Source organism: Cinclus cinclus, chromosome 5 (assembly GCF_963662255.1).
Source record: "Cinclus cinclus chromosome 5, bCinCin1.1, whole genome shotgun sequence".
Classification (NCBI taxonomy): Eukaryota; Metazoa; Chordata; class Aves; order Passeriformes; family Cinclidae; genus Cinclus; species Cinclus cinclus.
This window is the reverse complement of record NC_085050.1, coordinates 52383635-52405843: the sequence shown is the minus strand read 5'-3', so window position 1 is coordinate 52405843 and position 22209 is coordinate 52383635. Positions and strand designations below refer to the sequence as shown.

The 22209-nt window shown below is 40.3% G+C and overlaps 1 protein-coding gene across 1 annotated transcript in view; it reads right to left on the bottom strand.

Moving 5' to 3' along the window:
• Positions 1-21779, bottom strand: part of EMCN (endomucin) — a 40283-nt gene extending 18504 nt beyond the window's left edge. The window contains exons 1-4 of the mRNA XM_062493655.1: positions 21719-21779; positions 5643-5702; positions 2657-2752; positions 2152-2259 (exon numbers count right to left, since the gene is read on the bottom strand). Coding sequence (XP_062349639.1) covers positions 2152-2259; positions 2657-2752; positions 5643-5702; positions 21719-21779 — 325 coding nt within the window. The remainder of the gene's footprint in view (positions 1-2151; positions 2260-2656; positions 2753-5642; positions 5703-21718) is intronic.
• Positions 21780-22209: the final 430 nt, after the last annotated feature.

The window sequence follows — 22209 nt, the reverse complement described above, 5'->3', positions numbered from 1 at the left end:
TTTGAGAGCAGGAGTGTTGCTGTGCCTGCACTGGCTGACCCTGTGCTGCTGCCAGGGGTGCTGGAAAGATGCAGGGGATGAAGCCAGGGTCACCCTGCTGTGCCTGTGCTGGGCTGGAAACACGGGCATGGCTCTAGCCAGCAGCTGGCTGGTGGCCACGGGGTCTGAGCGTTTTCTGCAAGACTGGTCACATACACAGAGCCCCTGTTCCACGCCATGTTCCAACACCAACACTTTGTGACCCATCCCACTCTTTTCTGCTGAAGCCAAGGCTATGATTTTCCTGGAATACAGAGCAGAATTCTGTCTTTGAAAGCCCACTAAAATTGTTTTTCATATACAGATATTTCCAAGTACTACTTTTACATTGAAAGATGATACAAATTTTACAAACACACTGTCCCAGTTTTCCGTCTTAGAAAGGGATTGAGAGGCCGGAAAGCCCTGTTTTTAGGTTAATCTACCAAGCATTTTTTAACCACAAGTTTGGGGAGGGGGGGGAAGAGGAGGGCTTAGCTTTAATGAGGAGTTTTAAAACCAAATCACAACACAAGCAGCTGGGGGCTGAACTCTAGCTGGTGGGAAGAGAAGGCAAGGGGAACGGAAAAGGAAGCGTGTTGCTGAAAGCCTCTTGCCCAGGCCCATCACACACCTCCAGCACCAGTTTTTCAGAGCAGAGCAGTGGCTGGAGCTAAGCTGCACTGGCAGGCACGCCTTTCCTCATTAGCTTTCCTTCCCTTGCCAGGAGCTCTACCTGTCACCAAGGTTTAGTTCCAGGTGGTTGTGCTGCTCCAGTAGCCACCAGCCAGGAACCTCTGCCAAACTCAAAGGAGCAGGAATCACATCCGTAATGCAACGTGCCCTGCTGTGGGCTTCTGACAGGCCTGCAGGGCAGCAACTGCAAGTTTTAAGAGATTCTTTGGGGACTCTGGTATCACTTTGAGCAGCTCGTGCAGTGGCCAGGCTGTGTGTTTTCTGTGACTCATTGACATTGGCATTTAAAAGCCAAGCCAAAAATTTTGGGCTGGCAACCAGACCACTCCTTACACAACACACAGTGGAAAAGCAGCATCGGTAGAAAATGAAACCATGAAATGAAAAGGGAATAGTTCTCCAGGAAGCTTAGCAGGCTTGGGTCTATGAGGGGTGGCTTTAAAAGAAAATTTGCGCAAAAATAGCATGCAGACTGCTTCACAGGAGTGCCTTTTCAGACAAATAAGCCAAGGGAAGAGAAGTCATAGTCTAATAATTTTATAACAGTTCAGTATGCTGTAAACATCAATTCTGAGTGCATTGGTATACCACTGACTGCTGAGGCAAATATTTGGAGTATTTAATTTTTTATTGAATTAAAAATAAAATATGGAGTGTTCCAAAGCTCTGGTTCATCAGAAGACTGGAGTAAACATTTAGAGACACATATAGACAAGGGAGACTGAATTTCATCTTAAGTTTACTGACTTCCTTTGGGATGTTATTATACTTTGTAAAATTAACCTAACTACTTGCTGGATATGTGGGTTTGATTTTTGTTTGGTTGGGCTTCTGTTTTGTTTTTTTTTTCGTTTGTTTTTTTTGTGGGTTTTTTCTTATTTTTTTTTTCCTAAAACCCAATCTGATATTCCAGGCCAACACACATGTTATTCTAAAGATTTATGGAAAATAAAAGTATCTTAGATTGATGCAGAGTAATTAGTACCACCTCTCTTTCAGTACTGTGTCTTGCAATAATATGAAGCATAATAAGGATAGTGTTGTAACACAGAAAAATAAGAAACAAAGGGTGGTGCTCTGACACCATTCTGATCACATAAAATAATTTATTTTTTTATTTCATCCTTACTGGAAAAAACAAATGAAGAAGAAAGTAAAAAATTAAAACTCTTCCAAATACATCTCTCCCAGTTACAGGGAGATGAACATCCTGTGTAATGGCTTCAGATCACCTCCATTACAAATTAAAGGTACAATATTCTTTGTGGAGGATTACAGGGCATGCTTCATTAAAAATATATAATATTGTAGGATGAATAGCTCTGCTTCCCCAAACCACCAAAATACTCTTTTTGACCTCCTTTTACTCTTTCGCAGAGTTTTACAGAAATGTAGCATAGAATGACTTGGAAATGGCTCAATGAGATGATCACTTACTATTTGTTGTGCTGAGACTTGTACTTGCTGCTGTAGTCACTGCTGGTGGTTGCTTTGTTGTACCTTGTGTTGTTTGTGATGTAGCATTAGGTGAAGAAGATGTAGAGCCTAACACAGAAAAGACATTCAGTTTATTTCCTCAATTTTGTACACACACATAACATACACCTACTTCCCTGCTTGCAGACTAATTTTAAATTATCAAAAAGATATTTAATTGAAATTCAAGATCAACAGGGTCAGGGCCCCACTGACAGCAGGGAAGGCCACTCCCTGTCCCATAGTGGGTCATTCCCCTGCAGACAAGCCTGTGATAATGCAGTTGGAAGGTGTAGCTTGGAGCTTCTTTTAAGCCTGACCAGAAGGAAGCTCCTGCACACACCTGAAAGGTTTCACCAATGAGTACTCCCCCTGTAAAACAAATTCCCAAACCAGGAGGCACTGCTGCCTAATTTCTTCAATGACCACTAGAACAGCTTCAGTTAACTCGGAGATTTTCACTTACTGCTTGTGGTGGTTTCATTTGTAGTTCTGACTGCAACTGCTGTCAGCACTGGTGTTGCCAATGTTGCTTGTGAAGCTGTTGTAGTCACAGGTTCCACTATGGCAAGAAAGGCATTCACATCATTATGAATTTATTTTATCATGCCTAAATAAACATCATATTCCTCTAGCCGTGTTCTCTTATCAAGGCAGAGAATTTCTGTTTAAAGCCTAGCCCTCACAAAGCTTTATTACACACACATTTTGAAAGAGGATTCGAAGTACATATGGTTGGTTTCAGAGGGGAGGTTTGGCCTGTGAACAATCTGCAATTGCCTGTAGAAAGGTAGCAATTGTACCTCCCAGCCAGCCCCTAAAGGAGAAGCACATGGTCTTTGAGGGTTATGCAGAGGTGCATGGCTTGACTTCCAAGGGAAGAAGAGAGGGGAACAGAGCCTGATGTGGATGGATGGGTTCACTGTGCTGCTGGTCTACCCCTCTGAGCAAGCACTTTGCTGCATAGCTGCTTAGCAGAAGGAGGGATGTAAAATCTCCATAAAGAAGTGTGAGTGACACACAGGAGCACAGCTTATCGATTACAGGTAAAGAGCTGAAAGGATGCTGGAGTATGAAACAGAGGCCTCTCTGAGTTCCTCAGAGAGAGAAGAACCAGTTCTAGTGAATATTGAAAAACATAGTCCTAGATCCTAGTGTTGAAAACAAGTTTCCTTGTGGACTCCAAGAACATAGTTTTAGACATAGTAAAACTATAGTAAGAATATTGCTTGCATTTTTTAGATAGAACAAGATACACATATTCATAGTTTATACATAACCTGGCGTGCTAAGAAACTAGAATTCTAATAAGTTAAGAAGAAATGGTTTGGGTTCGTGTTTTTAGCTTACTAATTTGTGTATAAGAATTCAGGTTTTGGAATGAGGGCTTGCTTGCACTCTTGCTTTTCTTCTCTCCTCACTGCTGTCATCATTGCCCAAAGAAGGCAGGAGCTGAAGCAGCAACATCAGCCCTTCCAGGGCCTTGACAGGAACAGCTTCTTCTTCTAATTGAGACTTTACTTCTGTTTGGGACTCTATGCTGAAAACTTTTAGCATGGACTTTAACACTTGGGGACCTTTGCCTTTCGAGACGGATGTGGCTTTACAATAAACAACTTTATAGCAATTAACAATTGCTTGGGTCCTTAAAAAAGACCAACCACAACCCAACAAAAGGGAACAGACTTCACTAGTCTTTGGCAACTTTTCCCTGTGCTTGCCCACTTTGAGACACATTTGTGTTTTCTTCATTGACCAGCCTTCCCAGACCTTCTTCCTCTGTATCCAAATTTCTGGGTAAAAGGGAGTACCCAGAGTACTTCTCTTTGGAGTACAGTAAAGCTTAGGACATTGTGGATGATATGAATAGTATTCTCTAGTAAATTATATTCCTTGGGGTGAACTCTGTGCCATTTGTAAGGTGATTCTTACTTCTGTCCTGAAGAGGAGTGAGACTTTGAGGCTAGGGAGAGGGGAAAGGGCTCCTGAAGGCAGCAGGGATCCCTTCCAGCCACTGCTGGTACAGAGAGGTGGGAGCAGAGTTGCCCAAACATCACTAAAGCAATAGCAAGGCTTAAATCACCTTGTCTTGCTGTGCATGGATGGTGTACTGCAGGTCCAACGTACCTCCCATCACTTGCTCAAAGGAATGGACTTACCAAATTACAGACAGGGAATCTGGACTAAAAAAAACCCATAACTAATCAATTTAAGAGTCCAGATTTCAATTCTGTGATTTAATGCAAACAGGAGGGCTACTGTCAGCTACAGAGGCTCAACTAAATACATGACAACTACTACCTCTACCTACATATCACCTCTTCTAGCATTATTAATGGATGGCATACGTGAAAGAATAGGAATAAATCATTACACCTCATGTAATTTTCTCTCATACAACTCAAGTACTTCTAAATGCAATGTTCACACTGGAACTTTTGAATTATAACTTAAACTTTCTTTCTATTATTTCAGTTTTCTGGCTGTTCACCTAGAACAGCAATGCCTCAAGGAATGGGCCTCCTTGCTCCACACTCACAAATTGCTTTAATCTCATACTGGGTTTCTAATGCTTTTCTCATAGTGGCATAAATATCAACACTGTTTTCCCTTCCATGACAAAAAGCTGCAAGAAAAATTTCAGTGAAACATTTAAAGAGTTAATTCACTGTGAGGTGTTGGGCGTTTATGAAGTATCTTTTATACACACATAAACATCAGGGGTTTTGAGAACTGCATAAAAGAACTGCAACACAATTTGAATAGGTCTAAATCTGCTATAACAAGCAATATATGCATATTTCATCTGGCTGCATCTTATCTACCTCCATTACTAGCACATCAAGTGTATACTTCATAATCTCAGTGCTTTCAGCTCCACAGCAGACTCACTAATTATCAAAAAATAGAATACTGTGTGCATGGTTTCTTCTCTCACATGAATAACTTACTAGATGCAGTAGTCTTCAAATTCAGAATAATAAAGGAATTCACATGATTGAAATGTAGTCTATATTGATTTTTCATACATTTTCATAACAAAGCTGCACAATAAAGAGAACTGAATGTGACAGTCAGAGATCTCAGAATTGCAGACTGGAATCACAGACTTTTAACATCTGAAGCAGGCATTTTGTCTGTTAAATCCTCTTGAACTGGAAGTCTTTGGTAATTTATTAATCTCTGATCTCACTTGAACCACTTCTTGAGATCATATGAAACCTTTTTCACCTGAGATAAGAAGTGTAGCCTGCTCAAACTATCTCCACGCTAAGATACTTCAAGCCTTTCTTTGCAACAGAGTTTCATAAGAGATTTGGGGAAATACATTGCTCTCTGATCACCCTGTATGAAATAATTCACCTGATTTCCCCCAGAAGTTGGAAAAGCTGAAAGCCAGAAAGACAACAGGATCTTCAGAACACCAGACAATAGCAAATTGGAAGTCTTACCAGCTTTTGGTGTTACTGCAGAAGTGGTTGGCTTGACAGTACTGTTTTGAATGCCATCTTCTGAAAGAAACATAGAAAGAATCATGTCACTTCTCCACCTTCCAGATCTATTTAGCACTACATAGTCATAAAAGCAGAGAGCAGCGTGGACCTTCCTGGAAAATCAAGTTCAGAAGCTTATTAGCAGAAGCAACCAAATCACGTAAGTTTGCTACCAACATTTTCAAGCTATAGACTGAATCTCTTCATTTTGCCCTGACTGCTGTAATGGGGAGCATCTGCTGCTGCCTCCCATCTTGGACTGCATGTTCTTTTCCCCAGACTAGTTGGGAGGGGAGAAATGGAGACAATTAAAGTGGTTTTTGCTATCTCCTCCTCTCCTTGAATACAACCACAGCTGCTTGGAGTCTTCAGGGTGAAGGATTAACTAAAATAACTGGCCACAGGAGTAAGCAGCCCTTCTCCTGCCTTGAAGTAACAAAATTGTACTAGCTCCCTGTCTAGTACAAGCACTTCAGGAGGGCTTTTCAACATCACCCTGACCCCGAAATGTGAGAGGAAGAGGAGAATTCTCAGAACATGGCTTGAGAAGCACCACATTGAAAGACTGTCTTTCCCCATTGCCCTCAATGCATTGCTCCTGCTATTGTGGTTTTATAGCTGTAAATGATACCAGTCTTAAAAGGTCATTAGTAGGTAGCTCTTCAATATTACAAAACAAATAAATCATCCAAAAAAGAAACTTCAACAAACAAAAAGCAAAATTACTTCTGTCTCTTCTTACTGTGCTGCAAGGTTGTAACATCATAACTCAAAAACTGTTTTGGCTTCAAACAAGATTTTCAGTCTTACTGCTGCAGATCGTATTTTTCTACTGAAGGAAGTTAGGGGGTGTTGAAGGGGGAGAAAAAGCTGCACTGACTCAGAAACAGGCATTTCTCAACCATTTTAGACTGCTGTGGGACAAGTATGGGTACATTTGTAGAGGAATAGATCAACTCTAACTGAATGAGAGAGGAAAATGGCACAGGCTAATCCCCATGTGCTGTCAGGTTTGAAGCGTGACATCCTGTCAGGCTGCATTAGCATGCTGTAATACAGACATGCTAAACTGAGTCAGGACAGCGTGCCAGAATTCTTGTGTTACTCCATTCATGGTAATATCTGCTGGCATTCTCTCTTATTTTGGCTACAGGGCAGAACAGACAGTTTTGTTCCCTTTGCTCAGTATACTGTGCTCCGATTAACATTTCACGAGCACTACCTGAAGCCTGCAAGAGCCACAGACATAATCTGGGGGGGGGAAAAAAAAAAAAAAAGGCAACATAATGCAATAGCAGGGGCTCTGCAGAAATGTATTAAGGTCTAATCAGATGAGTCCTTACAATTCCTCTCCAAGCAGTGTGTTATCAGCCCTCTTGGCACCTGCATGTTTCTAATAGGTCTCAGAGTCTTCCCAATGAGCCCCACTTCCTTGAGCATCTTTTCTAGACATGCTGTTTCCTCCATAATGCCTTGTCACAGCATATGCTGGCCCAGTTTGACATGGGCATAGCCTATATAAAATTAAATGAGTCGCCAATGGGCCTGCTGCTGCCCCAGCTCTACTTCCCAGAACGTGTGGACAGTCACACCATGCACAGACTTGTGCACACTGCATTTAAAATACAGGTTTTCTTGCCATTTGGTTACCCAGTCAGAGTAATGCTTCACAGCCCACACTTAAATACTTGGAAAACAAATTTTATCCAGAGAGATCTAAAGGCAATCTTGTTTCCCTAAAGGGCGAGCATTTTTCCATCTTTTCATTCTCATTATGTGCTGCTGACAAAGCTCCTGTAATCCCCCACACCACAAGGCCACATCACTGGAACAGAATGTTTTTTCAACAGTGCCTACATTTCATATGGTTTTGTTTTAACATATCTCAGTAGCTACCATGTCATGTAATGCCAGCTAAATGTACTAGCTTGGCCAATCAGCTCATTCCCAAACTCACTCTTCCCAAAACTCGTCCTCTAACTCAGCATGACTTTGTAGGAAGCTCATTGCAGTACTTAGATTATTCATCCTTTAAAGGTGTTCCATTTAATAACCATGTTGATAGGCCAAATTTTCCACAAAACTAAAAAAAAAAAAAAAAAAAAAAGTGAATATAAGTCACAGTTTTGTTATGACTCATTATTTGTTGATTCTATCACAGGTTAGAGATAAACTAAGGTGAATTCAATTAACAAAGTACAGTAGCTTTACAAAGTACAATAGTTTTATGAATTGTTTTCTTAAAATGGTGAATAATTAAGTATACTTTAAAAATAAGTTGAATACATCATGCAAAAATGTTTAAAACTTGACAGAATTGTAGGGGGAAACTGTTAGATTAAAAGATATGATAGAACTGGTGGCTTATTATGCTCTTATTTGCAGTGTTAAATTGTAACTAAGGAGAATCCCATGGGGGATAATAGCAAGAGATCAAAAAATTATAGAGGAAAGAATTTTCACCATTGGAGACTGCTGATAGATTTCTGTCCCTCTCTTTGTCTATTTTTCTTCTCGTCAGGTTGGCTTCAGCCTGAGATGATGGACAACTAAGTAAAGTTACAGTTACCTGTTTTTTTTTTTAGCAAAATTGAATGCAGTGATCCCTTTAAATGAGAGAACATGAGTGTACTCTGATGTAGGAGTAGCCAAAATCTACTCAGCAATTGTTCCCACACAGAAACCCTTGCCATTTGCCATGTTTGCTGGCAATAAACCCAGCTAAAAGAGCATGGGAAGCCTGTGATGCAGCATCCTTGTGTTGGGAGAACACATACGGAGTTAAAAGGCTCTCAGACATAACACTGCACTGGGTAAAAGGGGAATGCTGGTGGTAGTAAGACCTAAAAAGGAAAAAAAAACAACATGTCTTAAAGCAGATAAAAAGGCAAGAGGAAATACAGACTGGGAGAAATATAACAGGAGAAGAAGAAGAAGAAAAGGGCAGAAAAGTCTAGAGACAGTAAGGCAGAGTCACAGGGAAAGAATAAGGAAGAGATCCAAGAACATGTGCATATGGCCACAAGACCAAACTGAAAAAAAAGAGTAACTGTTGTGGCTTGTTTGTTTTTTTTTTTTTTCTCCCAGGTTCACAGAATTTCCATTTATTGTCTTTTCTAGGTTGGATTTAAATGGTATATTTGTTCTAAAATGAAAGCATATGTCTTCTGATTTCGAAATGGATGAACTGAAACACTGAACTTACTTTCTTCTTTTAAATTCAGGAGTCCTTGAATTTAGACAGGGCTGACCAATGGCCACAGTTGTCCTTAGACTGCAGCTTTTGATATAGGCTTCAGTCTCTAAGATCTGAGCTTGGAGTTCTCATAACCTTTTCTCTTTCTCTCTTATTATTTTTACCTTTACACAGGAAAGATACACAGGTTCTGACCTCATGTTAATCAGGTCCCTGCTATTGCTAGAATCAGGACAGAAAAAAAAAAAGGAATGATTGCATGTTATTAGATATATATATATATATATATATATATATAATTTCTTCTGTTTATACCCTATGGGATACCACAGGTCATAAACCACAAAGTTTAAAACACCACATGAAACAGATAATACAAAACTGAATGCCAAAGCAAAAACACTTTGAAAGATTAATAGATTGTTCAAAGTATATATTAATTATATTCATTACATGAATTACTGAATTTAAGTGCTGTATGGTTTGGCATCAATATCTATCTTTGAAAAGAAATTATTTTTATGGAAAAGTCACTATTCTTACAGATAACAAGTGGAATGGCCTGTCTGACATTTCTTTCACTTGACATTGCACTAGATAGGATTTTAGCCATATGGTTTTGTCTTTCATTCAGATGAAGTACTTGGTCCAGCTTCAGAAGCATGTTAAGGATGTGGATTCTTGGAGGTGGGGAGTTAGCAGAGAATCATAGAAATCATCAGGAGTCTAGAGAAAAATGACCTCTCAGGAAAGATTGCAAAAATTGCATTAGCCTAGAGAGGGAAGGATTAATGGAAGGCACAACAACAGCAATCAGTAGTTGAGGAGATGCAGCCAAGACAAAGGAATAAACTTATGTCCACTGAAGTTTGAATGAGAGGTAATGGACAAGGGAAATTTGGACTATAAACTCTGCAGGTATTTCAGTGCCTGTGTCAAACTCTAGGCATAACACCCAGAAGCTGATGGTTTAACCATTTTATTCCCACTCAAAACCTGACCAATGCTCCATAGGCTGTACCTGGGAACAATTACCATGGAGGTGTCCTGAGGAAACCTGCACATGATAATTCCTTGCTTCAAGGTTATAAAGCAGAATCTACAGGTGTTTATATTATGTTTGTCTATTATGTATTATCACAGAATCACAGAATTATTTGGGTTGGAAGGGATCTTAAAGATAATCTAGGTCCAACCTCCCTGCTGTTGGCAGGGACATCTTCCACTAGAACAGTTTACTCAGAGCTCATCCAATCTGGTCTTGAACACTTCCAGGGAAAAAGCACCCACAGCTTCCCAGGGCGACCTCTTCCAGTACCTCACCACCTTAACTAATTCTAGTAAAAAAATATTCCTAATATCTAATCTAAACCTGCTCTCTTTCAGGATGTTATATTAGGGGTTTTATGTGACTCTGGACCTTTTCAACTACACTTAAGTCATGGAGAAGTCACAGTTGCTTTTTTGATTTCTGTTTTTTCCCACACCATCAGGAATAAACAGGGATCTCCTTCTAGCCTATGATAATTCTGACAGCCCTCATGACCATAAAAGAGCCCCCTGTAACCACTGTTCCAGCAGTACCCACGTAAAGACTGTACAGTTCATTAAAAAAAAAAAAAAAAGAAAAAAATGTCCTTTTTGAGTAAATGATAGCTGTCCTTGTAAGAAAATCTAGAACTGATCTGGGAACTCAGAGTTCCCAAGAAAAAGCTGTTGCCTGACCATGTACACAACTTGTTTACTCTTACCTTGGAGCTCTCTTGTCTGTTACATTTTCTCTTTCCTTTAATGCTGCTTCATCTCTACATTCTCTTACCTGATCTTTCCCCAGGCCCAGTATGGCCCTTGCATTTGTTTTGTTTCTGTTTTCACTACTCATTTGTCTTTCTTTCCAGTGCATGACCTTTTACCCTAAACCCTGAGATAAATTTTTTCTTTTGTAGTGCATTTTACATAAAGGTTCATACATTATCCAATGAACAAAACCACAGATGTACTGTTAGAAGAGGTTTAAGTGCAATTTTAACAGCATTGTCTGAAACCATCTCGCTATTCGAAGATTAAAAATTAAAAAAAAATCTATTAATGAAACACTCCAGAAATATATTTTTAGAAAAAAGGGAATAAACCCCCCCAGATATTTTTTTCTGAAAGAATTAATCTTATAGAAGTAGTGCTGTTTCTAGTATTTAATAGCTTCTAGCATTTAATCCTTAAGGACTCATACTTAAGATTTTCTTTCTATAGTCACAAACTAGATTTTAAATGGGAACCAAGGTTCTGATGTAATCCTGTGAATGGCCGAACCTGATAACAGCTGACACAACAGATAAGTGTGTAGTGAAGGATATTAAATTAAACAAACACATTTGCAAACTTCATGAATTTCAAGCAAACTAAAAAACCCCCACAACCATCGTGTTTTCATATTTCTTTAGTATGCAAAGCAATACTCAAAGTGTGGCATGCCTCACACACGCATTCAGAGGTGCCTGTTACAAGACCTGCACACAACATCTCAAGCTGTGACAGCCCCTCGTGAAAGGAAAGCTGTGTCCCCAGTAACAGTCCCACAATGAGTCACAGCCTCTTCTATCATCAAAACTCAGAATTGCAAAGTGTTTTTCCAGCCTGGTCTCACAATGGTTTTGCACTGCTGCAAAAGCCCTCAGTGCAGTCTCCTGCTACGTAAGATGTTTTCCACCTCAGGATTTTCTCTGCTGTGAAATTCTTACCTTGGCAGCCAGAAGGACAACACAGGCTCTGAACAAAATTACACTGGCCATGTTTAAGGTGAAACCCCTGTAAGGTGTATTTAGATACTACAGAGGCAATGTTAAAACCATAAGGCAGGGAGAAAGGCCACATCCTTTGCTGCCTGATGCCAGCCAGCTGGAAGCCTGTGACTCCTGCTGCCTAGGGAGGTGGGAAACCACCTTTGGTTTGCCAAGCTGTTACCTTCCTTTCAGTCACGTCTCTCTTCAGCAGCAAACCAAAAACATACTACACAAATCCTGTGTGTGGAGATCTTGCATTTAAGACTTCTTCTCTAGCTGCTGGTCCTGGTTTGCAGGTTTGCAGACACCTGCCGCAGAAGAGTGGGAAAACTTACAGGCATGAGCATAGTGGAAGACACAAAGGCAGGGAGAAGAACTCCTGGGCCAGAGACACACAACACTCTCCCCACAAAAGGCAAAAGCACCTGAAAGCAGCTGAAAGAGATGGATATTAGGGAAAGGAGAGCATAAATGTAAAGCCCCACAGCTGGAAAAAGAGACAGGGACAGGGCTCCTCCTGCATGGCATGGGAACAGGCAGCAGCAACTGGGGCAATGTGGGATTTGGTTTCTGCAGAGGAAACATAAACTGGGTGGGCTGGAGGCAGCCGGCAGCAAGAGCTGAAGGGAGGAAGGAAAGGGAGGTAGCTGCCACAATTTTTCCAGCAGGGAACAGAGAGAAGGCAGGAAGTGCAGCTTTGGTGCCAGCACTGCCCCAGAGCTCCTCCTGCTCACCCAGGTGTGGGGCTAGCATGACCCAACACTGACAGAGCACTAACAGAGAGCTCCTGGGAATTACCAATCCTCAGGCAAAAGGCTCCCACAAAGCCTGCTCACAGCACCCAGGAAACAACTCCCGCTCAGGGATCTGCTGCACAGAGAAACTTTGCCAAGACAGATGCCAAGGACCAGCCTCAGCCAATGTGGCTGTAGGTTGGTGAGGGCTCCCCTCCTTGAAACATTAATGAGAAGTGTTGAATAATTTTCCCCTGAGTATTTGAAATAACCCAAGCACAACATGATTTGCTTCTCTGCATGTGTGGACATAGAAATATGGGAACTTAAATAGCCACTTTTAAGGTTTTTGTTTGTTTGTTGTTTTGTTTTTTGGGTTTTTTTTTTTTAAATTGCCTTAGAAGAAATGCAAACTCCCTACCAAAGGCCTTTAATCACAAGTTTTCTCAGTGAGCCTTCCGCTCACATGAAGGTTGGTGGATATCTCTATTACTGTGTACTACAGAGGGATGAGTACATTGTTTGCACTCCATAGAACAATAAATGTGCTCAGCACGCTCATCAGCACTCCAGCCTGGCTTGAATGAAGGCCCCAAGCTCTGCACTTCTCTTTATTTAAACCTGTTAGAACTATTTAATAGGTTTTAATTAAACACTTTAAAGCTATTTAAAACACCAGATTGCCACCCTTTGATTGTGATATATTTGTTTGTCCATGTGTAAGATAAAAGGTAAGAGTTTCTAAGAACTATATTATAGTACAAAAAATGAAGTGCCACACCCCTCACCTTTGTGTTAGTCAAGCTAAATAAATCTGAAAAAATGTCCTTAGTGGGTGAAATTTTACATAGAAGGCTTTATACATATCATGCATTGCTGAGCAGGAGACAAAAAAGAAATACAGGAGTGCCCCTTCCCTTGCAACAGGAAGGAATGAGAGCGTTGGTATAAGTCACCCCCACCCAGAATACAGAGAGAAAGCTGTAAAGCTTACAATGCTTTTTCCTTAACATGTTATTTGCAAGCCTGTTTTCGTTTCTCATGGAAGAGCACACTTGGGTAGGGCAGATACAAAACAGCCAGAGCAGAAGCTGAGCCTGGGTCAGTCAGTAGCTCTCCTTTTCAATGTGCTGCAGAAGTTAGGAAAGTCATATGGTCCTGTGCTGTGTTTGTGACCCAAGTGCATCTCCAGCAGCATGACTAATTGTATAATTCAGGAAAGAGTCACTGCAGTGTCTGCTGTGTTGTATTTATTTTTAGAACATCCCAGATCAGCCTAGACACCCATTTTAGCCACACCCGCCCATGCCACTCGGTTCCTGACAAAGCTCTGAAAGCCTCTGGAACATCAAAAAGCAGTTCCTGACCGAAAACTCTGTGGAAACACTGTAAATTGCTTCTATAATTAATGTAATTCCATGCTCAATGGTCCATTGAGATTCTATTCATCTTTTCCACACTGCCTAGAACAAAGGTTAAATGGTACAGAATATCCCAAAGGGAAGGCCCCAAATGGGCTTCGCAATCCCTGAGTTCCATACAGTCTCACTGGAGTCACTTTATATGCAAAGATGAAGGGTATACTTCAAAAATACCTCATTTCTCTAACTGGCACACACAGCTGATGAAGACCTCCTCGACTCTACCTTGCCAAGCCGATAGAATACTCACCTTATTCTGAATTTCTACCAATCTGGTACAATTGCTAAGATCAGATGCAAAACTGAAACTCTTTTCTTACAAGCTTCATGTAACAATGTATTCCTATTTAAAAAACAAAGCTGCTCTACAAAGAGCACTTGAAACAGTGTCAGCACTGAGGACTTAGCCTATCAAAGAGCAGAGGGATGCTGCTGCATTAGCCAGGCTGGCTCCCACTCTGAAAACAGCTTCCTAGTACAACAGGGAGGCACACATTTGGGATGCTCAGGCCTGTCAAAATCCCAGCTCCCACTCAGTGCACTGGGAATCCATGGTGAGCTGGGAGCTGATCCCATCATGCTGGTGAACAGCTGTAGGTATCCCTTGTACCTTTATTGGAAATTAGAGCAACTGTATTCCCCATGACAATTATAACTGTTACAATTACAATTGTGAATAAGCTGTTCCATTCCTACACAAGCCTTTCCTCCCATGAATGATCAATCCCCACTTTCCATTTTGCATCTGGAAACAGCAGTTTCTGCCAGCTCTTGGAAATGAAAGGTGAAAGCAATTAGGGAAGAAGCAGACAGTGCACTACAAGAAAGCATCTCTAAGCCAGTGAGATAAATTGTGCACTAGTTCACTTAAATTCAAGAGCATTAAGATGTTCCAGCCACATGACTCCATTAGCACTAGGAATGGCTTGCAAAAGTAGTGGAATCCTCTGGAGCCATTTGAACTAGACAGGATAAAATATGCAGAGAACCAAAAAACTGCCGTGCACCGGGAGGATTCTGTTTGCCTCTAGTATGTGTGCTGTGTCCTCCCTTTGCACATCTCAGGGACTGGGTTATTTGGCATAGAACTCGAGTAAGTCCGTTTTGTTGTTGTCGCATGTTGGAAACAAGTGAGGTGTTGCAAGCCCAACAATTTCCTAAATACATTTGCTATCTTCTGAATAACAGCAAATACATTTATAAACTACTCCAATAAGAAAAACCCTTCCTAAAGGGAACCTAAAATTGCTCTTCTGGAAGAGCCTTTCTGGGCAGCCAACCTTTGGTGTAGCTACAACTTCCAAGGGTTATGTGATCTGAGTCAAAAAAGAGGATGTCCAGACCCCATCTGGACTCCATAGGATGTCCAGAATGCTCTATAATTCAAAGAATTCAGTAATGCCAGAAAGATATTTTAACAGTCTTCTGCAAGAATGAGTAACAACAATGGAATTGCACACTGGTCCCAAACACTTCCTTCAGTACACCACAGATTTCTGACTTTATGAACATCTGTAGGATATAGGAGCAAATGAGGTTTGACAACATGGCAGGAGTTTCAGACTGCCTAGAATTCCTGGGTAAAGAAAATCCCCACATTTTTGCTTTCATGGACTTTGAATGGCCATGGAAGCATTAGCCATGTATCATGTCAAAAGCTACCCCCCTCCACTGGACATGAGACCAAGAACTTGGGTAGAAAGGACTTAAATTTCACATTTCTTTGCAGAGTAATCATCACCTATTTTTGCCATTTTGTCTAGAAATATTTTGCGATATTTTTGCTTCTATAACCTTTGAATGGGTTTGCAAACACCTATATTTACATCATCTATATTGCTGTGATATATAACCCATGCTGAGATGAGGAGGAGTAATTCATCTGTCTAGGAAAGATGATTTCAGGCTATCCTCACAATGGGATAGATAGCACCCATATCATTATCATCAACATTGCATTTCAAATAAAACCTTAGACTCAATGTTGAGATGTGAAAAAGTAGGAAAAGTAGTAAAAAATTAAGGAATATACTGGGTTCTGATAATTTCAAGTAATTAATATGCAATGGAAAGACGTCTCAACAGTTAAGTAATTTACAGAGAAAAATAATGCAAATTGGCCAGGCAGGTTAATAAATCTCCTGTCACTGTTTTCCTCAAACCAACTGAAACCCAAAACTTTTGCCATTCTTTTCAGTTGTTACTTCAATAGCTGAATTTCTCAAGCCCAAAACCAACATTAATCTCCTGCTAAATACTATGAAAGAAGAAATCTGCAGCAAGTATAAACATCTCATTTTTATCATCATGTTAATTGATTTAACCCTTAAGTTACACTAACACTCCTCAAACCAAGTACTGCACTGAGAAATCACCCCATTAAGACAAGGTGAATGCGCTTTTTAGAATGATTACTTATCTTGTAGAAATCTTCAGACAGGAACGACTGGTGTAGTGCTCCCATCCCAGCAAAACACACAATTTTGTCAGAGTAATAAGACAAGGCAGAATGGTAACAGCAGATAATTTGATGCAAAATTATGTGGCACTTGCACTGTGGTTGCAGAAATCCGAGATGCATTACTCTCTACAACATACAGCTAACACCCAGAAGTACATTATTGCCACTGGAAAACAAAAGGGATACAAAACTGTTGCAAAACTACTCTACTGATCTACTGATAAAGAGGATAGAATTTGCACTTGTACCAAAGGCAAGTATGCACTTCCCACACAAAAGCAGTCAGAAAATCCTTGCCCTGTTCCTAGTTAGAAACATAACCTTTAGACCATCAGCTAGTTAGTCTGGCCTGAAAGGCTGTTGGCTACTCTGACTGCTGAGAAATAAAGTATTTTGTAATTAATTTGGACCCTTCCAGACCAGCCTCTAGTACACATGTTGGTGGCAGCAGAGAGCTTCCCACCCCTTCCTACAGCATCCCAGCAGATCACATTTGTTGAATTTTTTTCCAGGTCATCCCATTAGCAAGTGATCGTCAGCTCAGCCTTCTCACATGGGGAGGTAGGGCCAGAAGGCAGAGTGTGGAGATAACACCATATTAAATTGTGTCAAACCCCTCTCCCTATCGCAGGTAGGTCTGGCTGATACCACATGCCACTGTTAGGCCATCCAAGGGTCCATTTGCACAAGAGGGGTGCCAAGGTATTGCTACCTGATACATCAGCTGCTGGAACAATAACAGTGATTTGCAAGGCAGGACATGGTGCAAATCAAGGTTTGGATCCCTCTGTCTGAAAGGGAAACCTATTTTAATAGAGAAACACATTTTTAGAGTGCTAGCTGAAAACAAAAGCAGATGTTTGTCTTCTAAAGGAGCCACATCTTTAATTCTTGACTTGTGTTTGGAAATAACACCTGCTATACACAAATCCAACTTTGTCTCTCTGTTTACAGAATTGCAAAATACACCCATTAAGGAGTCTTCCCTGAGCTGCTGCAGCAAAAATTACAAACAACACCACCCTCTCCCCCCTCCTTCATAAGGGCCATAAATAAAAATTATAGTTTTCCATGAGATTTTACTGATTTTACATGTTGAACTTAGTCTGGCTAACAAATAGTACTAGTTAAAAGTACTCCCATCCCAAGGTTAAGAGTTTCTTAAAGACTATTTTCAATTTGTACTTTTGCAGCACAAATTACAGTACAAAAATTAAATGTTCAAGTACTTTAGCAGGCTTTTCCACATAGGACTCAGATTTATAAACAATATGAGTCCAAATTCAAGGTACTTTCCTATTTAGGAAAAAAAAAAAAAAAACACCAAACCAAACCAAACCTCAGCAGATCTTTTTTCCTAATTTACAAACTAGTAAAGACTAATACAAACTCTAGGTTTGAATACAGATAAAAACAGTCAGCTAAAGAAAAGAGAAAATATTCTGGTAAATTTTCAAAAGAGGCAAACAATTTTTGGGCATATTATACAGCATTATGTATTCCCTGTTTTGGAGCGGAATGCTGTAGGCAACTTGCCCTTCATATTCAGTTTCCATTTATTTTGGCTGTAAATCATAACCAAGCAGGTATCAAGCCATCTGCTTCTATCCTCAGTAAACACAGTAAACTTGCTTTCAGGTTTGGGGATACAACATGCAGCTTTCCTCTGCCCAGTAATAAATACAGCTTTAAAATCCTTTGAAGAAAAACCGCTCCAATATGAAAAAGATCTAATGAAAGAAAGGAATGTGGCAGCAGGGAGAAAAAAAAACAACAGAACAAACAAACAAAAAAATCTGCACAGGAATAAAAATTCAATATTCCATTAGAGGCTATCATAAGCTCCAGCAATACAATTTGACTTTTGAAAAACTAGCCTTGGCAAACTGCTAGAAACAGTGAAAGCACCAAATACAATTTTTCTTTTCACAACAGGCAAATTCTCAAGGCATCCCAAGTTTTGGCTCAAGAAAGTTAAAGGTATAAGAAAGTAATAGCTAAGCCTATTCACATTTCTCAAATTTTCAGATATGAGTAAATGATTCAACTCTAATGGTCTGTGCCTTGGTGGCTGTCCAGGGAACAAACATGAATAATAACCCAGAGTGAGGTGAGACCATTCTCAAAAAATTCCCACCATTCAAAACAGTTTAGTTAGTATCTAATTTTAAAAAATAATTTTTAAAATACTTGAAGGCTTGTGAGAGGAGAGCACCGAAGATGGAAAAGGCTATCCATCTCCTCTAATTTACATCAATAAGAGCAGCATTCAGACAGCTGCAAATGTGTGTTATCACTACAGGAGCCCTGGCTTAGCGGAACTTTGCTCAAGCTATCAGCCTGGGAGTTGAAATGGATCAGCGGTGGGATGCTACACAGCATCCCCTTAATGAGGAAGGGGGCTGGGAAACTCATATTTTAGGACTGATCCACAGTGAAATGGATCAGCTCCAAATTACTTCAGGGGCATTTGGACTTAACTCTCAATGCCAAGATTCACTCCTACCTTTCAAAAAAGAAAAACACCCTTGTTTTTTTTTTGTAGTGCCATCAGCTTTGGCAGAGCACTTGGATAAAGCTACTTCTGGATGCTGGGGTGAACAATTGGGGATTAATACCCCACCCCTGGACGTGTCCAATGCAAGGTGACACATTCCAACTCCTCTGCTCAGGTGCACAACCTGGACACGTCCAGCCCGAGGCTGGGAGGAGCACAGCCCACTGTCCTCTGCCATCATTTCTGCAAGATACCAGTCTGGGTGCCTGAGTAAGAAGGATACAGTGCTGTGCTACCAGCACTCTGTGGAGGATGCTTGCTGTGTTGTGCACAGCCACGCTGTATTCCAAGACTATCTAAGCACTTATAATATAAGCACATGCCAAGGATTCTCCTCCCAACTTTTAGAAGAAAAAAGTTCACTTCTACACATTTTAAAGTAATTACATCCTAAGGCAGACTCAAGAGCATTCATATTTGATTACTATAATTTGACATTGTATTTTTGGCACATTCCAAAGCTGCCTGTTTAAAACTGGAAATGCTATGAACCAACCTAGAAAGCATTTTTATTTGAGCTATATTTTGTAACAGGTAAGAATAAAGGGCAATATGCCAGGAGAACTGAACACCTTGAGATGAGCATGAAGGAACTCCTGTTTTAAGCATGTCATTTAACTGCCAGAGGGTTAAGAAAAGTCTAGGTAGGAGGAACAAGTTGTCAGGGGGCTACCAGCCTCCCCATCTGTACTTAACAGAGCCTCTAGTAATGTGCTGACAGAGGGCACACTCCACCAAAACAGCAGGGGCTTTTGAGGATGAAAGATCCCAAGACAAGTTAGACAGCTGCATATAAAAACACTATGAGCATACAGCTGAAGACAAAGCATGGAATTTGGAAGCTCCACAGGAGACCAGGTATGTTCTTTACTAACCACAGTGGAAATGTCCTAGTCCACTCCTGTATTATACACAAAAGATACACAGACAAAGACCTTGTGCGTAGCACATGAAAAAACTGGAAGTCCATTTGTCTTTGTGAGCTTTGAAGACAAACTACTTCAAAACTTGGGGGAGGGAGTATTAAAACACCAGGGTACAATTTGACCTTCTCTAGAGATTACTGATAATAATTTTAAAATACCAAAAACAGCTGGAGAAAAAGTCTTGCTGCTATCTCCAGTGCTCAAAAAAGGGAGACTGAACACAAGCGAGACTGGTGTGAGTCTCCTCACCACCACATCCCAGCTTCAGATTAAAAAATTCTGCTGTTACAGTCCAGATGATCAGAGCACTTTAGGGATCACAAACAGTGGAAATCCAAATACTTAGGTCCAGCTTTGCACAACAGGCAATAAAACCACTTCTGTCTTAACAGGTTGATGCATGGGGCTTCCTGAAGCAAGCTTGACTAGAGTATGCAACTTTACTCTCCACAAGGTAGATGAGCACATACACCAAATTTCCCCATACATTTTCTTAATTTTCCAATGTGAATTTACCAACAGAATTTCACTACCACAGCTACCTTGCAATTAAGTGTTAATTTTTTTTTGTCTGTTTTTACAGAACCAAAATTGTTCAGAACAAATGTATCATATATAAGATCTGCTTATTCACTGTCATCAGTTCTGCCATGTTCATATCATGCAGAGGAGGGAAAATCCTTTTTTAAGAAAGGACTGTACAAAATTAGCAGGATTCCTCCCACCTTTGCATGTTGCTTTCTGGTAAGCTTTACGGACTGTTGTGTTAAATATGCTCTTTTTGATGCAACTCCACTTTGCTTTTCAGAAATTGTGAAATTAAAGCTTTGACAATGACAGGAAAACTATTTTTACTGGGAGTAGCAGACAGAGAATAAATAGTACTTCAACATAGAGTTTTGGGGCTTGTACTTACTTAACATAATTTTAAAAGCAGATCTGTCTGTGCACAGGCTTATTTTTATTTTCCTTTATTGATCTCTTTTCCTAACAGCAATGGGCCCAAGCAATAGCATAAGATACACCATAAAAGATTAGATTTCAACACACAACCTGAGCAAAAGTTGATTAATTTCATTTAATCAAGTATTATCAATTTTTAAAGTTCTGGTTAATAGATCCTTTTCAGGCAATCTATAGGCATTTGCAGAAGTTTTGGCCCAGAGAGGCAGGAAATGAAAGCACAGATAAAAGGCAGATTTTAATTCAAATGTATCTTTTGACAAAGGTGATGATAGACTCTAGCCATTGTTGCAGCTTCTTTCACCATTTCAGGCTTTACTAGTTAATTCCATTTTAAAAGCATGATCTTTCAAGCTGAAGAATAATGAAAACATCAGTGACCACCTGAACACAAAAAGTTGTATTAAAACTGTAGATTTAAGAACCACATCTAAAAGATATTGTACCCAGTAACCAATACGACCCCTAGGCTTACACCCCTTATTATCTAGCACTTGATAAATGCTGTAAGCCCTTATATCTTTGGAGCCAAAACTAAGACAATTTCTGAGAGACATTCTTGGCCAAACTTATTGCTGGCACAGTGCCAGGGAAATCTATCAGGATGGATCTAATTTGCAAGAGCAAAAATTGTAAAATCTTTCAGACATTCCAATTCACCTCTTAAAACCATCTTTGCAAAAAATGCTTTAACATGCAGAAGAAAAACAGAACTGAAAACTTCTGTAAATACACCTCTGCTTTTGACTCCTCTCAGATTTAGGAGCTTCATGACACCTAGAAAGAGAACTGTCACAAAAATACAATGGCAGGAAAAGTTCTTCACAGAATACATATAACTCTACTTCCAGTTAGTGCCTTCTCCTCCAACACACAGTCTTTTAATCACTGCAGTAGAAATGAAAAAAAAAGCATCCAGAGACTGACAGCTCAGCTTTTGTTCACAAACCACTCAAGAGATGTGACAAGTCTATCCAAAAAAGCCAAAGAACTTACCTCCTACAGTGCAAACACAGAGTACAGCAAGAATAAAGAAGGCAGTCCCCAGGAGCTTCATGCTTGGTGGTAGTGGTGGTAGTTCAGTCAGCTCTCCCTTATGCAGCTGGGCAGGGAGTACTCTCTCACTCTGAGGCAGGCCTTAATTACTCCGTGGAAAAAGGTGTGTGGTGACTGTGCCTGGTCACTGCCCATTCCTGCTTATTTTGGGGACTTTGATAAAGAACAGGAGGAAACACAACACACTCCCTCTGGGAGTTCAGTACAGAGGAGATTTATTGTTTCAGTCCTTACAGGAACTCCTTTTCTTTGGCAGTGAACCATGTTTTTGTTAATACATTATTTTGTTCTTCTTCAGTCATGAGGTCAGGAAGGTTTCTGAACAGAGGCAAATCTTTCCTTAGGATATGCTACACATCATCAGCTTGCATACTGGAGCTTGGGATACTTTTAAAGCATGTGTTCATGAGCACTGAGGGAGCCCAGGGAGT